The following is a 17,588-nucleotide window of genomic DNA, read 5'->3' as shown; positions in this document are numbered from 1 at the left end:
ACATACAGGCCGTTCTCTTCCTGGCTGTAGCCTGAGCAGTTCTGTACAAAGTGTCCAGCACTTAATATCTGCACTAGCATTATGTTGGTTAAAAACAAAATTAACAAAAAATGCACTAAAAAATCCCCACCTTGTGCTATTCAGCTTCCCTCTGTGAAAACCTACACATTTATTTGATAGCATTATAGCACCAGGTGGCAGCTTGATTAAGTGTTTGACTTGGGTTTTTTTGTTTTCCATTGAGGTCTCTCATTGATAGTAGACTTAAACGGAATGGGCTTTTATTTCAGATTTTAGACCTTAGAGACAAGCCTGAGGTCATACTCATCTTTTACCCATTTCCTCTCTGGCATAAGTGAGTATCTGTCCTTATGCTCTTAAGAGAGAAGAATCTGTGATAATTTCATGCCTCCCAGGACACTGAGCAACCTGTACTTGGTGTATTCAAGTCCAGCTTGGCTTGAGTGCAGAAATACTTGATTGGTGGCCCTAACATCAGTTTTCTGGGACCATTGATTCACTCTTTGGAGGACAAGTGCCATAGAGTGGAACAAGGCACTTAACTTGCGTAAGAGATGTACAGGCAGCTTGTGGCTAGCCCTTGTTTTAGATTTCTGCATCTCCAACAAGGCTTTGAGATCAGCCTCCAATTTTCTCTGCATGTGTTATCCTCATTTATTCCTTGCTGTTCATACTGAAATCAGCATGGTGATATTCTTAGTTAAATGCATCCACATGCAGGTGCTGCGTAGAAGCATCAGGTCAGAATTAAGTGGGGACCAGGGTTAATCTGCTTTGATTAGGTGTTGCTCCAGTTGAGTTGCTGTCATTAATTTGGCCTGCTCCCTTCTGTGTGCAGGCTGACTTAGCAGAGGATTCTTTTGATGTGGCTGTGAAGTGTCAATCTGGAATTATTCATCTGGGCATGAAACCAAAAGTGGAGTATCAATACAGGAAAAATTCCCAATGGTTCCAAATTCCTTGTAGTTCGTAAACCATGTGGAGGTAAAAAGGTGGTGATGAGGAGAGGAAGTGATGGCCACAGACAGATGGCTTGGGCATGGTGATGAATTGGGCTAAACCCTTAGCTGCTGGTAGAGCTGTGCCAGTTGGTAGCAGCAGAGCAAGGAATTGTGCCTGTGTGTTGGGTAACTGTGGTCTCTTTCTCCTCTTTTCTTCCACCAGAATCATTAAGATGAAATTCCCACTGACCACAAGTTGTCTTCCTACTACTTTTCTTTAGTTTTCCCTTTTTTCTTTTCTTTTTTTTTTTTTTCCTCCTCTCTCTTTTTACAAGTCCCCATCTCAGTCCTCGTGTGTCCTTGCATTGGGCTGGACCTGCTGTGCATCCCCATGGAATAGCAGCAAGCACTGTTCTTTTCTCTGGGTTCTCTTTCTGTTCTCTCCACCTATGTCACCCATGCATTCCTTTTTGCAGAGGGTTTTTGCTGCTAGTCACCTCTGGACAGGCTGTCTGCTTTTCTCTTTGGGAAGCTTGGGAACAATTCAGCCACGAGGCCAAAGGGAGAGCAGAGGTCACTTTAGACTCGCAGGCGAAATGGTTGCTTTGCAGCTCACTTGTTTTATTTCTTTAAACTTTGGGTAATGTCATTGAAAGAATTAAAATTCAAGTAAAGTTTGTGCTTTCATTCTCTCATTTGTGTATACAGTATTTTTCCTCCCTTGATTGCTTGGATTTTGCAACCTTGAAGAGGGCTTTTTGTCTTGGGTTGTGGGGATATTTTTTTTCCTGCCAGGAAAATTTTGGTGTTGCAACATGGAAAACACAAGGCTTTTGAATGCTTGCCGTTTGTTAGAGAAAGAACTCCTTTAAGGGCTCCCATCTTTATTCTGTATGTTGATGTGGCAGCCTTTCTTCTGAAGACTCCCTTTTTCTCTTTCCTTAAAGAAAGGGCAAGAATTCAAGTACTCGGGTTTTCCACATTATAATATCTGTATATTTAGGGCACGGAAGAAGGGCTTATGAGAACCCCAGTGTTTCCCATCACATGTTTATCTCTGTGGAGGGTTCTCACACTAGGGGCAGTGTGGCTGTATCTCAGCAGACCATTGACAATCGAAGAGATCAAGCAGAGCACTTTGCCTCTCCTTGTGTGTGGCACAAGCACCTTCTATATCTCTGCAGGGTGATTTGGGGTGCAGGAATGCAACATACAAGCTGTGGGGCCCCTCTGCACTGTCTGCTCAGCTCCCAAAATACCAATTTCTCAGCTAACCAAATGTCCCTGAGGACTGCTCTCTACCAGACTGCTGCTGATGGAAGGGGTAAAGATTGGACATGACTTTCTTCAGCCTGAAACTGTTAGGTTTGTCTTGTCAGTTCAAGTTAAATTTCCCTTGACCAGAGTTACCAAGCCACAGAGTAGCTGGAAATGGAGATTCTCTGGCCCCACCTTTGGAAGCAGAGCTGCTGTGCGAAGAGAAAATCAAGACTCAGAGAGAAGTGCCAAGAAGAGTCTGGCTCTGTAGCCCATGATGACAGCATTCCCCTGATGGTGCCACATTCCTTGTTCTGCTCTTTGCTCCAGGGACTTTTTCTGTATTTTGCATTAAGTTGTTGAAGAGGCAGAAAATGCCTGGAGTCAGACTTCTTGCTGCTGCTCCTTTCCCTGGCTCCTGTCTGCCTGCAGACCCATCCGGCCCCTTAAAGGTTTGCATGTAGGCTTTGTGTACGTAGTTGAAGGGACTGCTTGCAAAAATCAGATCATGCACACTGTACTTGCCTTTCTGAGCAGGAAATCAGTGTGGGCATGAAGAACTGTCCTTCCCTGAGCTGTGTGGTGCACAACCACCTTTCTAGAATACAAGGTGTTCTGAGAGCTGCTTTTGGGTCTGGCCACAGCTATGTGTGGATGCCACTAGTATGTTACTTTTTTTTGAATGGAAGATAGGAAAAAGATTTAATGTGCTTTAAGTGCCTGTCTTGTCTCCTTTGGCCCCTTTGGTGAGGCAGTGGAGGAACTCTCATGTTGGTCTGTATACCTAATTGCCCAATGTACAGATAAAGACACAGGAGGGAGTGTTGCCTTGGTGTGGATGAAGAGGAACTCTCCTGCACAGCCAGATCTGAGCTGCCTCAAGGGCTGGGAATGCCATTATTTAATCTGAGCTAAATCCAGTGGAGGCTTTGGGAAAAGTAATGTCATTGGCTTGAATTTCATAGTTGGTATGTCTCTGTCCTTGGCTTAGATTTACATGTCTGTGTCTCTGGATGGGCGCTCAGAGCACTCTCAGTTATAGAGATTTGCCACACAGAAAACATCTATAGTGCTTCTATATACATCTGAGTGCTTCTATTTTGGGATTTCTAGGTTCCTATGTCTACTCAGATGTGCTTTCTCTGAGCATCCGTGCTCTTATCCAACCCATCACAACTCACAGGGAAATGGTGTGTAAAGCTCTAAGGATTAACATAGAGTTAATTACAGGTGGAAAGCAGAAAAGGCTATCTCTTTGCTTAGCAACCTTTCACTCACAGAGCAAGAAATCTCATGCTAGGCTCTGAAGGCTAATTGCTCTTAGTTTATTCTCTAGCTGATTTGCATTAAAGCACTGTAATAAGACTTTCGCATTGCCTACTTTGGATGTCTCTTCCTAATTCAGACAGTTGTTGGCTTCTCACTGCTCACCCATAGGTTTTCATTAGAGTTTCTCCTTCCTTCCTCTTCAATGAAGTTTGTGGAAACTAAACCACACGTGCTGTCGGAAGGCCCTCTCTGTACTGCACAGTCCATGAATTTGATTTCAGTTCTTGGAAGAACGAGGCAGGAGAAACCCGCTGTGCCTTCCTCCAGCCTTATTTCCACTTTTGCTTTTATGTGTTGCCAGGGTGGCAACCAACAGTCAGAGTACCAAGTGCTGATTTTAAAGAGTACTAAGGGAATAGAAGCTCACAATTCTTTTCTACTTATGATTATTTCTAAGTCTCCTGACATCCTGTTTGCAAAAACTAGGATTTTAAGAGGAAGCATGCTAGCTGAAGTCCTAAATCTCCTCACCCTGTTGGGAAGCCAGCCAAATCACCTTCCATGTTTCACCTTCCCAAGATTTCTGCTTGCTGTTTTCCCATTTCAGTATATTACTGTCCTTAAGGTTTTATGCCAGAGCATTACTCTAGAATCAAAGCTGCTTGCCTCTAGCCCTCTTTTGGAGCTGATGCTTTCCAGGATGTGACCGAGTTCTCCCTACAAAAGGATCCCAATTGCACTCTCCGCTCTGATTTCTGTGGTACACAAATTGTGAAAACCATTAGGATATAAAGGGCTGTCTTTAAGAAGAGCACATCTAAAGCTGAAGCAGGGACGACTTCTGGCCAAATCTATGACCCTTAAATTTGTGTGAATAGGAAATTAACTTTTACTGCTGCGTGTCTTCCTGCCTAAATTTCCAAAGTGCCATTTTCAGTGCTGTCTGGACTTGTTCTCCTTTCCAAGAGTGCTGCAAATGAATTCCCTGTAAATAGTGGCTGCTGACACAGCAGCCCTGTTTGTGTTTAGTGTTAGGAAGGGGGGGAATGGCAGGAGAGCCCAGCCTACTGCTACAAGCTGTCCCACTCCTCCACACATTGGGTGTGTGCGTGTGTGTGTGTAAGAAGGGAAGGGAGTGTATGTAGGGCTGGCAGTCAGCTCCCATCGCTTCCAGCTGGTTCAAGAGTCAGATGAGGGCAGCCCAACCTCTCCTTACAGGTTGGGTGGATAGGAAGGATTGATTTCCTCTTCCATTCCAGCCGCGTAGTCTTGGCCTTCTTCCATAGTAGCTCTTCTGCTCAGGGTGTAGAAATTCACCAGTGCATGCAGTGTCTTTGGGTTGTTTTTCTTTTCTTCCTTTTATCTTCTTTTCTTCTTCCTTCCTGTTCTCTTTTTTTCTACAGTCCTTAGAAACAGCCTGGATGCTTTTGAGCTGAGACCTTTATTTCCTAGACTTAAGGGAGGGAAGTGGGATAAAAAGCTATGAAAGGATACTCATGACTGAGTAGTAAGTTCTAGCTACTCAGCAAATAAGCCCCAATCTCGGGCTCTTTGTAAGAGCCTGGAAGCTCTTTTTATCCTTCAGGTTTTCAAAGTGAGGGGAGGCAAATGAATACGATTGAGGAGTTTTAAGGGGTCTGCCATTGCCAAGTACCTCCTCCAGCACAGCTGCCTTTCCTCTAGACACAGAGTACTGTGGTGTGCTGTGTAGCATGTTGAGCATGTCCCCACATGGCCACCCTTGCTGATTCAGCATGTAATGCTGGCAGTGAAGTGGGCTTTATCCAAGCCTCATCTGGAAATGAGGGCAGCTGGAGTACTTACCCTGCAGGGAGTGTCTTCCTAGGACTGTGGGCCTGCTTGGACTAGAAAAACTTGCATCAAGCCCTGCTGCTCTGTCAGCAGTACATACCTGACACTGTCTCCATCTACAAGTGCCCAGGGCTTTCCTTGTCACTCGTGGGCAGTAGATGCTAACTCTGCAGCTGTACAGGTGAAAACAGTTTTCCTGCTCTGTACCATCTTTCTCTGAAAGCACATAATTGTGTAGAAATAATATCCAGGCAGTGAGAAAGGGAAAATGCATGCAGCTGTCACTCCAGGTTATCTCCCAGCTCTGCTTCACCACAGTCTCTGGGTTGTCCCTGACATTTAAATTGTCATTTATTTGCTCTTTGCTTTTCCATGCAAGGATCAGTGAGAGCAGGAAGAGGGTTGGAGGGCTGGGCTGCAGGACACTTAGAGCCGTATCTTGCCAGAGAAGTAGTTCCCCAGGTTCCGTGGGTAGGATTTGATACTTTGAATGAAACTAATATCTATATAGCCCTCTTCTATATCACTTTCTTCCTCCAACTTGCTTTCACAGAATCTTGCAGCCTTCGGGAGGACATGTCCAGCAAGAGGCAGAAGGGCCATGCAGCACAGCAGCTGCTGTTTCACTCAGTAACTAAACACCTTTCTCTTTTGTCCTAGTTCTGGACACGGCAGGCCAGGAGGAGTTCAGCGCGATGCGGGAGCAGTACATGAGGACTGGAGATGGTTTCCTTATAGTCTACTCTGTGACAGACAAGGCCAGCTTTGAGCATGTGGACCGTTTCCACCAGCTGATCCTCAGAGTCAAAGACAGGTGGGTGCTGCACCACTGGCGCTCTCCAGCCCTGCTGTGGAGAGGCTTCAGTCCCTGAAGTCCACCTCCTGCTTGTTTCAGGGCAGCTTCTTGTGTGCTCTTCGTAGGTTTATAGGTCTGCATGTGGGATAAGATATATCCTTTATGATAACTTTCTTATTTGCATTTCATGTTTGGAAAAGTTTGATGGATGGAATCCTATAGTGAAGTGAAATGGTTTTGGAAGAGAAAAGCTCCAGCCAGAGTGCCTGGTCATACCAAACAAACCTTAAAAGGTTCTACATGATATGGGCCTGGGAACAAATATCTTGGAGGGGAAAATGCCTCAGATTGGGAGGAATTGTGTTTCTCAAAAGGGGATAAATTCAGTTAATTCATTGTGCTATGTAGCAGCTGTTTTCAATGAATGAAACATCTCAGCAGGGTGGGGGGAAAGCAAGACTGGTCGGCTGCTCCACTCCCTGTGTACATGTGGGAGAAATTAGCACTGGGGGATTACTATGGTGAGCATACCCATCCTGACAGACCTAAAGGAAGCTACCAGGGCCTTATCTTTCAGATAACTCCCTCTTCCCTTCCCAGTTCAAGGGATGGTGAGTCCTTCCACACTAGGTGGAGTGTGAATTAAGCCTTATTTGTCTACAGCTTTTAAACATTTAGTTGTTCCGTTCATAATAGCTGTTAATTATGGAAGTCATCAAGAAAAGCCACCGGAGGGTTCGGACCTTGTTGCTGGCTTCCTTTCACAGCTCTGAATAACTTCCCCACAGGAAGGGTGGATGCGTATCATGTGAGGTTCACAGCTGACAGCTCTTCCAGTAAAGCGTCCACAACAGAGCCCATGAGAGTAGAAAGTAGAGGAAAATCCACCCTTTGATTTCATCTAAATGAACAAAAACGTCAGTCACTCAGTCTGCCTCCCAGATAATGATGGTGTTTCCTTCACTGTTGGCTTAGGGCAAGTTCACCCTGCTTGTGAAAGATGAGGAAGACAGCAAAGTGTTTCCTGTAACCTGCTGCAAGCAGATGTTGGTTTTATCTAACTTAGCTTTGTGAAAATAGGATGCAGTGTTCGTTGTTTTGCTTTGGACTGAAACTTCTAGCCCTCCTTATGCCGTACAAACAAGCAGCAGCATGTGAGAACCAGGAAGTGAAACAGCCTCGTGAAACTGCTTGTGTTTCCCCATGCTGGAGCATATAACGCCAGGAATGTAATGCTTCATGCAGAGATTGTGCAGTGATTTTTCTGAACAGCATAAATAAAAAAAAAATCCTGCCAGGCATGTGCCCAGGTTTTCAAGCTAGCAGTCAGTTTTGAGGACTCCAGATCTAAAGCAATTGCAGGCTACTGCTTAAAACCTCTGTCCCTTTTCTCTCCATAATCTTAATTACAGTAAAGCTTCCAACTGTAGCAGCTTGTCCAAATAGCAGTCACACAACTCACAGCAAAGTCCCCGCAGAGTTTTATGCCCAGTGTAAACAAGGCAAATGAGATGCTGTCCAAATGTAATCCTTCTCTTACCAGTATGTCACAAGCCAAAAGGAATCAAATAATCCAAGCAAGTGCTTTGCTCCAGAATAGAGAGTCAAGATGTATCAGTGCTCAGGTGTAAATGTTAAATCAAATGCACATTATCAGAATCAATAACTGTAAGATCCATTTAAAATGCAGAGTACAGTACAGTGCATTTCCAGCCAGAGCAATGGGCAACATGCCAGGGAGAAGATGGAGCCCTTATCATCTCAATGAAAAATGACACAGAAACTCTGTTTGAAAATCCAGGGAAATCTTTTATACAGCAGTGAGTGCAGCCAGCTGCTCCTTACTCTAATAAAATCAGCTCCGTTACAGCAGAGAACACTGCTGTATGAGAATCATTTTAGGAGGGCTTAAAGCTAACAATAAGAGAATAATTAACAATAACATCAGTTATTGGCAGTTACCTCTTCCTTCATAACAGCGGGTAAAGGCCATGCAGCACAGCTTTGCTCTACGTAATGCAGCTGGAGGAGAGGCTCTCGTATGGGAGGTGCAGCAGGAAGGAGCCATGCTGCCAGCACATCCCGTAGCACAATCTGGCTCAGTGTAATCCCTGGAGCTGCACAGACCTTTACCATCATCCACATGCCTTGTCAGGAAAGCCTGTACAACTCTTCCCTTGTAGTGTCTGAAGACAATCACTTATATTCCTGGTAAAGAAATACTGAGTAGTAATACCAAGCAAGATGGTTTTGGTACAGAAGAACTGTTGTTCATCATGCTTTTGCTCTATGATAAGAAGCAGAAGATAGTAGATAACAGCATCTGGAAATGTAGCAGGACTGGGTTCTTGTTCCCAGAACAGCCTCCTCCCAGCTACCACTGCTGGTCTTGGGGTAATTACAGTCATTGTCCCATCATTTTCTTCCCAATTTGATGTCACCCTAAGTGTGAACTCCAAGTCTGTCTTTTCTTCCCCTATGGTTGTTTAGAGTGGATAAGCATTGTGCTGTTCTCCACAGAACATGAACTGACACCAATTCCTCTGACCCTTTTTTTTTTTTTTTTTTTACCTTGCAGTGATGAGCAGCTGTAAGGTATGCTGCTATTGAGATGCCTTAACTGTTATAAAAGAGTCCTGTTTCTTTGTTCAAGATCTGCTTCCATGCCTAATTTCCTTCTATAGTGGCAGACTAACTGTAGTTCACTCCATTACTCAGCATTATGATGGCATTTAATAAGCTCCTGAAATCCCTGTGAAATAAGGGTGGATGTGTGCATGTTGTCAAGGTAAATTTTTCTGAACGTGCATAGTAGTTCAGTCTGGGGGCTGATATGTGTTTGTATGATCTATCCTTATATTTCCTTATAATTACATGGTACATCTGTAGCTGAAAATGCTTGATTCAGTATTAGAAAGTGAAACTTAGACTTAGTGTTTTGTATTGTAGCTTCCTAATAACTGTTTCATTTTCTTTTTTTCCAGGGAGTCCTTTCCAATGATTTTGGTGGCAAACAAAGTTGATCTAATGCATTTACGGAAAATTACCAGAGAACAGGGAAGAGAAATGGCAACAAAACATAATGTAAGTCTGTAAAATTGTTTAATTGCTTGCTTTAAGTACCACTACAGGCATTCAGAATTGAATTACCTGCTTATATGGAGCTGAATTAAAGTATTTTTCTTAGAATTGAACATTCGCAATTGCGTTTTCGTCTACCACAAAGCAGTAGCTATAGAGATCCCTTGGAGTAGGGTCAGTTCGTTACTGGAACTAGAAGCTCTATTGCATGCCAGGCTGCAGCAAATCTGTGGCTGTCACAAAGTCATGTGTACAAAGCTGTACGCAAACAGTGAGAAATGTGAATGTTCAAAATGAGGAAAGAAAGCACAACCTCTGGGACTGAAAAAGCAGAGTCAGAAGTTAGGAAGTACATCCAGGTGCCCACATGAAATAAACTTGTTAAAGATAATGTAGTTAAAGGGTTGTGAAGTCTATATAAATCTGGCCCACCATTCTAGCTCTGCATTTTTCACACTTGTTTAGCCTGAGAAGTTGCTCTTGGATTGGTGGAGATCACACGATAATTCACTAATCACCTCTAAATTCCAGAAATCTTGAATACCCAGAGGGAGGTAACATCTCCCGTAGGAGGTGCTTAATGAACAGGTAAAGGTAAGAGCAAACAAGCCTGAGACCTTTTGGCAGCTTGCTGTGCTTGGATGGCAGACTGCTCTGTGTTTCTAAACAAGGCACAATGAGAGTTTGGCAGGGCAGATTCATTCCCTCCCCAAGTAAACTCACTGCTGTAAGAGCCAGTACACTGAAACTACAGCTCAACACGTTGCACCCATCAGTTATGTACACACTTTGGAAAAGGATGTGCATGTAAATGCTTCATAAGAGGGCAATTTTATCAATCTGCCAGCATGCTGGACAAGCGCTCTAGGAGGCTCCATCTGTTTGTTAGACTTTGAAGAAGAAGATCATTTTACACCAAATGGGAATTTTAGTCATGAAATATTCATGCCGCTGTCCTAATAAGATGTGGCAAACAAGAATTTCTGGCAAGTGCTCATCTTTCAATCACCATCAGCAATTGCTGTGTCTACAAACGCAACCTAGGAAGAGAGAACATCTGGCTACATGGAGTCTTGTGATCACTCTTCCCTAGATCCAAGCTTTCTTTAAGAATAAAGATGTTGACAGCAGTGTCATGACAACATTTTGTTTACTGGTACTTCTCTGGTATCTTAGATACCCCGTTTCTCCATCCTGGAGAGTGTTTTTCATTTTGAAACTGGTTTGTGTCCAACGTACAAGCTGATAGTTACCTCTTTTGTGGTACACTTCTCTCCTTCAGATTCCGTATATAGAAACTAGTGCCAAGGACCCACCTCTAAATGTTGACAAGGCCTTCCATGATCTCGTAAGGGTAATAAGGTAAACTGTAACACTTGTCGCAGTTGGTGCCTGTGGATGGAACATGCAGGAGTCCTGGGTTGGAGAGCGGGGAGGCAACGTTTGGGAGGTGGGGGTGAGATGGGCTGGCTGGGAGTAGTTGATTTCTGGGTTTTAGTAATCTTCCTTGTTCTGTATGTGCACATGACTGTTAACTAACAGGATGTTGCCTTTGTGAGATACTAGTGCTAGACAGTTTGAGAACTAGTTGTGACCATGACCAAAAAAAAGTTAGTCACTGAAGAAAGCAAAGCTTACTACAACAATTCGCTTTAAAAGGCCAGTGTTAAAAGCTGTGAGCCAGTAATGTGTTTTTTTATGGCTTTCTCATCTCAAGGTCTCATGTTGCCCTGAGTTTAAAGAGCTGCCTATTTTTTTTAATTTCATAGGTGAGTTTTACCATTTTCTGCTCACTAAATGGAAAAAATTAAGCCTTTTTGTATGAAAAACAGCATGATCTAATGGCTAAGCCACAGGTTTCCTCCTCAGACAGCAGAGGTTTGTTCCCAGTTCTGGCATGAGCTGCTTTTGTTCATTTTGGCAAATGCCTGCTCTCCGGGTGAACCCGGCTCCCATTGCTGTTGGCAAGGTACAGCTGTCCAAAATGCTGGCTGCCTCGCAGGAAAAGAGCTGCATGCACATCTCAGCATCTCGTTGATAACCTCAAATCTCTCAGAAGATTTGTTTTTCTGGCAGGGGTTGTCTGCCAGGTTTTTCTGGACCTTCATTTTTCATGTGTTGGGAGGGTGCTGAGCTGAAATAATGCTCCTCCCCACCATGCAGTCAAAGTGCCTTGGTTGGCAATTAAACCATGAGACATTTATTCACAACGTATCTGTACTTGTGAATATCTTAGCACAGCCTCGAGCCAGCCTCTATCAAAAGCAGATGGTACTGCCCACTCTTCCCACATATCTGAAAAGCAGGGGGCAGAAAATCTTTGGAGAACTACAGAGCAGAGTTGGAAATGTCCCAAGCTGTTTCCCAACTGTTCTGGAACTCAGCATTAGTTGGCTAGATATTACTTTTTGTTACAGCAAGCTCTTACCACAATCTATTCTACTCTAGGGAAAAAAAAAAAAAGAAACATAACAAAAATAAGATGGTGAGGCTCTGTTTGCTTTCTCTGCATAACGTGACTCCAGACACAGTCTGGATGGAGCACTGTAATGATACAGCACTAACTTTGAGCCCTGAAAATGTACTTCATAACCTAAAGTATAGGTGATCTACCTCATTCCCCGAAGTAGTTACAGTGAGGGTTATTGCTACCCATATGAAATTTTCTGTGGCATCAAGGACACCATGTGATTTGTCCCCCAGCTTTGTCTCATTCTGGTCCTGATAACTTGGTCCAAATGCTCAGCTTAATGCCTAGCACGTTGCATAGCAAAGAGGCTGATCTTAAACTATTCAAGCTCCAGGTTGGTTATTTAGGCTCTGAGTCAATGGAAACTGCCTATGTCTGCGTAGTTTATCTTGCAGTAAAACTTAAGTCCACAGACTGCCTGTCAGGTGTTTGAAATACACAGCCTGCTGTTGAATTGCAGTGCTGGACTGAGCTGAGTGGCTGATGTGATCAGGTACAGCTCCCCTAAAGTTTTTGATGCTATTACAGCTTGACAAGACTGAGTATTATATTTGATGGCACAGGACTGTCAGTGTAGCTGTTGAGGATCTGACGCAGCATTTCACCATCATTTCTGTTTAAACAGTATGACTGAGCAGTGCCTCATCTTTTAATGAGAAAGGAGAAGCCACCAGCATAACAGCAGATGAGATGAGGTTGCTCACAGCCCACCTGACTGATGAGGGCTTCTGCAGTATGGCACAGGTGGGCTGGCAGCTGTGTTTTTGGCGGCTATGGCTCCAGCCAGAATCTTCCTGGGGCAAGCCACAGAGAAGGGCACAGGGCGCATCCTGCTCCCAGTGCACTGGAGCTCATCACAAGTTCCGTGGGAGGCCAGAACCTTGCTGGCAGCAGATGCCATTTCTTTTTATGGAAAAACAAAATGCAAAACCATGTCCACATCAGTGGCTAGGAGACAGTGCCAGCTGAAACCAAATCCTTCCGGGACAGGCATCCTGTATCACAGAATTGTAGAATGAATCATGGAACCATAGAATGCCTTGAGTTGGAAGGGACATTAAAGAGCACCTAATGCCAACCCAGCTGCCATTCACTGGATCAGGCTGCCCAGGCCCCCATCCAGCCTGGTCTTCAATACCTCCAGGGATGGGGCATCCACAGCTTCTCTGGGTGATGGTTGATGTTGCATTTCTTGGAGCATCCCTGTTTCCCAAGTGAGTTGAGTAGCCCTCTGGTAGAGAAGCAGGTAGCAGTTCTCCCAGGGCGCTTGGAGGCACTGTGCCTTCTCAGGACATACGTCCCTACTCTTAGCCTTGATGTTTCTGTACGGCTGCTGTCCTCTTTCCTTGAAAACAGAGGCGATGATTGTTAGCTGTGTGGTGTGATAGTCCACGTGTTGGTGGAAGGGGTGTATGGGAGTATATGTGTTTATGCCCCAGTCAGGTGTCTGACCCAGCCTTGTGGCTGCTGGCCTCACCTTATTCCCCTTCCTCCCTCCCTCCCTCCCAAAACAGGCAACAGATCCCGGAGAAAAGCCAGAAGAAGAAGAAAAAGACCAAATGGAGAGGGGATCGAGCCACAGGCTCCCACAAACTCCAGTGTACAATTTTGTGACGGGGCACCCAGGAGCACCTTGGACATCTCCCTCCTGCTCCCAACCCACCATGACCTGAGGCTCCCAGAGGCTCTGGCTCGGAGGAGGTGGCTCGAGGGGTCTGGACCCCAGCAATCAGCTAGAGGGGCTCCTCGTGGGGCTGCATGGAGCAGTGCTAGCAGGAGGTGGAAAGGAGCAGCAGGACTTTGATGCTCGGACATTCCCAGCTCCTTCCAGAGGCCTCCATGGTGTGTGTTTAAAAGAAAAAACAAAAGTGTTGGTTTTATCTGCAAACATTTCTCCTTGTGACCCTTTTATGAGCAGCCATGAATAGACCCATTTGGTACAGTCGTGTGTGTATGTGTGGGAGAAGGGAAAGGGCTTTTCTTTTTTTTTTTTCCTTGTCCTCTTTTTTTTTTTTTTGTCGTTTGCTCAGCAAGCGTTGGGTTGCAGAGAAACATGGCTGGGGTTAGACTTTTTGCACTGAACTCTTTCTTACGCAGCAGTGCCAAAACACAACTTCATATGAAAGTGCATAGATTTGAAGGAAGAAAATGAATTCCAGCTGCTCTGGGTGCTCCAGACATTGTGTCAGACTCTGGAGGGCAGCCAGCTCACAGACCATAAACTCCAGCTTAGAAAAGGGGGTTTGGGCTTGGATATATTTTTTTCCTACCCTTTGTCAAGAGGTTTTATTTCTGTTTTGTAACTTGGAGCATGTCAAAGTTAAGATGTTTTGTTAACCTGGAAGTATTTAAATTAAAGTAATTTACAAATGCAAGGGTATGGCATCTTTAAGGGGTTGAGGGGAAGGAGAGAGGAAGTAAAAAGTGAACTGAGTTTGTTATCTGAGTGTTGAATTTCTGCCTTATAAATGCGTTTAAAGTGGTGTGATCTAAATCCTTCTTTATTATTCCTTAACCTTTCCCTGCAATCCACTCTGGGGTAGATGAATTGTTTTGCTTTTCCCAGGCTCATCTTGCACTCAGACGAAAAAAATCTGTTTATGGGGCTTTGGCTTAATATTTCTTCTTCTTCTTCTCTTCCCCAAGAGTTGATGACTGGAAAGGAAGAGGTGTTTTAAATGTGGTTCAAGTGGGATGTGTCTCTTCATAAGCTTAGTGTGTCTGAAATGTTTCACTGAAAACAGCAGAGACTAAATATTTTTGCCTTATGAAAAGGCAAGGCAAAAAAACCGCACCCGTTCAGGCTGCCAGAAAGATGATTGTGCACATCCTGGAGGAGCCACGTTTTTCTTTCACACCTTTACTGGCAGTCAGGATTGTAGTGGTGATTTTTTTTTTTCTTCAATTTAATGGATTGTTATCTGCTGGACCGAAGCCATCAGCTCAATTCATGGGGTCACTGACCTCCTTTGAAAGTAACAACTTGCTTTTCATCAGGTTGAATCCTATTCAAATATGCTTTATTGGCATGTCTTAAAATATTGGCAGAGCATGAATGCCTGAGAGATGTGTGTCTGAGAACAGCAGATCGTGGCACTGGATATTGAAGACTCATAGAAGGTGGTGGATCATCACAAACTTAATTGTTTGTATTTGTCTTTATAATCTGCTGTTGGATTTCATTTCTTGACTCTTTGCCAGGCCACCTTGTGGGAGTTGGCTGCTGGTTGTGTTTCAGGTGAGTTGCAGCTAATGAAAACATCTTCCTCATTTGTCCAGTCTTTGTTACAGCCAAAAGACAGCAATTGTCTCAGCAAGCTGCTTAGCATAATTCCGGCTCAGCTGTCTCCATCCTCTTCTGTGCAATGACAGATGCTGGGGATAGATTGAGGACGGGGATAGTGGAAAGAAATATTTCTCTTGGACCCTCATTTTGGACAGAGGTCTTATGCTTCAGTAAAGCTGCAACATCCAGTGTCAGCTGAGAGCTGGCTGCAGCCCGTCCAGCACTTCTCCCTCCCTGGTTTTATCCTTGGCTGAAGCACAGTGACTGAAGCATCCGGGTCAAACCCTGGCCCTTGGGACCTGCCAGTGTCTTCTGGGGGTGGATCTCCTTGCAGGCATCACGTTCACATTCTGCCTTTGAGAGGCATCAGATGCTTTACAACCAAGGCAGCTTGACGTTGGCCCCATTGTTGCTTTACTGTTGGAGTCCCTGTCTAGTCTGAGTACAGGCTTAGTTTGTTTAATTACAAACAATTGACCTGTGAGATCCCCCGTGCAAGCGGTTGATGGCATTTTCAGGGAGCCCTGCTAATACCTCCTAGAGCCCTTCCACTTAAAAATAACCTGATTTCTGCTGAAACTCCTCATCTTTATAATTTTGTCTAGACCCTTGGGAACGCTTGCCTGAAAACAGCATGTGAGCATCTCGAGTCACATCTGTGGGGTACTCAGCTCTGCATGTGGGAAATTGTCTGCTTTTTCTGAAGCATCTTAATTGTTCCTTCAGCTTCTTTACCAACTAACAGCTACTGCAGAGTAGATAGGGAGGAGGGGAATAGAACAAATTAACAACCGAATAGGTGTAATGATAAGGCTCAGGGGGAGCATGCTCTGATTTATCCACCTTGATCAAACTGTTAGAGCACTGAAGGGATACAAAGCCTATTGCCATGTACATCACTCTTTTGCATTCTTGGCTGTTCTAGTCCAAGAGTACCCTTCCCCCATCTGCAGCACATGGAACCTGATCGGTCTGATGGTTCAAGAGAGCAGTGTCTCAGCCAAGGCAAAGCTGCTGAGCGAGAGTGTGCTACATCTGAATAAACTGTGTTCAGATGATGGTGCTCAGCAGGAAAACAGCAGAGATAGGGAACAAGATGACAGCAAGAGCTTAGTGGGAGGCTGGGATTGCTTGTTTTGGATCAGATTCTTGCATTAAACAAGAGGCCATTGCACTGCATTGCTGTTCCTTAATCTGCCATAATTAATTTTGGCTGATTCTTAAAACCTACAGCTGTACTAGAATTTGTAAACTGGGCTCGGCTGAAGGTTTTAGGCATGCATTGTGCATCTGGGCTCAAGAGGAAATGAGCAGACAGCACTGGTAGGCATGGAGAGGACAGCACTGAAGTACTGGCATGGACTTTTTTGTGTTTGTTGTTTTTTTTTTCTTTAATTATTATTACCACAGTGCAGCCAGAACTGAGACTGTCCAGAGCCTTGCTCAGCCCCACTGATTTTTGAGGGATGGTTGGTAAATGCTGCTGCAGTGTTTGGGAACTTCAGACAGTTGCCACAGAGCTTCAAGAGTGGAGTATGGGATATAGGAGTTTAAGAGGCACAAGTGGTGGGCTGTGCTGAATGTTCAGCTATGTATGGGCTAGAGAGGGGTCTAAAGAGGACAGAAGCTATCCAAACCAAAGTAACAACCATCACATCAACGGATATACATCAAATTGGACAGAAGAGATCTGTCTGGAAGCACACATTCTTTTAGTTGGGGTTCAGTGGCCAAGCTACTCTATCGACTACAGGTTAGCTGACAGGCAGAGCTTTAGTGCATGTGGAAAGTGCTGCAGCACATCTACACATCCAGCTCTGCAGCAGAACTGAGGCGAAGGACGCAGCTGCTTGAGGAGCGCTGCAGGACTGGGATGTAGCTCCCTGTGTGGGGATGGGAGCTCTGCTGGGGCCAGCGGTCAGGTAGGCTCCATTCTGTGTCTTGTGTGTATTTCACATCACTGGAGATGCCACGGGACATCCAAGGCATCTGCTGGGACTTTCAGATGGAACAGAGAGGTCTATACCATTCTGGAACAGCAGCCAGGTAAGACTGATGAGCAATGGCTCTATGGGTGTATCTTCAGGCAGCTGTGTGCACTGAGAAAAGTCTGTGGGTGCTCTAGCTCCTCTTCTGCAAAGTCATCTCACCTGATTTATATGGACTCACCAGTGTATCAGAGCAAATTCTGAAACAGAAGTCATCAATTTCATGACCTGTATTAACTGCATCTTGCAGCCCAAGCATTCTTGTGGATATCACTTGCACTTGTGAATAATTCAGTGTTTGGCTATCAGGGATTCCACTGATACTATGCAGGCTTTTTTCTTCTTCTTCATGTGAGGGCAATAAATATTTTATGGATGATCCCACAGGCACGCTTTTGCATTGCTGGGATGACATGGGACTTGCCTGCAGCAGTGTGGTGCAACAGCTCTGGATCCCCAGAGGGGAGAGCCAATGCTGTGGCACAGCAGTGTGCTCCGGGCTGGCTTTTGTTCCCACTGCTGTGACAAATGAGGAACAGCTGAGGGAACTGGGATTATTCAGTCTGGAGAAGAGGAGGCTCAGGGGAGACCTTATGGCTCTCTACAACTGCCTAAAGGAGGTTGTGGTGAGGGGGAGGTCAGCCTCTTTCTCACAGGTAACAGTGAT

General features: G+C 44.8%; 1 protein-coding gene across 3 annotated transcripts in view; it reads left to right on the top strand.

The window, feature by feature from the left end:
* The window catches only part of MRAS (muscle RAS oncogene homolog), a 34,652-nt gene extending 20,564 nt beyond the window's left edge, over window positions 1-14,088 (top strand). For all 3 annotated transcript variants that reach the window (XM_042877896.1, XM_042877894.1, XM_042877895.1), the window contains exons 3-6: window positions 5,961-6,114; window positions 9,081-9,180; window positions 10,460-10,539; window positions 13,162-14,088. In XM_042877896.1, the coding sequence (XP_042733830.1) occupies window positions 5,961-6,114; window positions 9,081-9,180; window positions 10,460-10,539; window positions 13,162-13,261 (434 nt within the window). In that variant the 3' untranslated portion in view covers window positions 13,262-14,088. The remainder of the gene's footprint in view (window positions 1-5,960; window positions 6,115-9,080; window positions 9,181-10,459; window positions 10,540-13,161) is intronic.
* The last annotated feature ends 3,500 nt before the right edge of the window (window positions 14,089-17,588 follow it).

The sequence above is a fragment of the Lagopus leucura genome, unplaced genomic scaffold, assembly GCF_019238085.1.
Source record: "Lagopus leucura isolate 7727_CA_CO unplaced genomic scaffold, USGS_WTPT01 Super-Scaffold_100019, whole genome shotgun sequence".
Classification (NCBI taxonomy): Eukaryota; Metazoa; Chordata; class Aves; order Galliformes; family Phasianidae; genus Lagopus; species Lagopus leucura.
The sequence above is the reverse complement of the archived record's forward strand: the minus strand, read 5'-3'. Positions and strand labels throughout refer to the sequence as shown.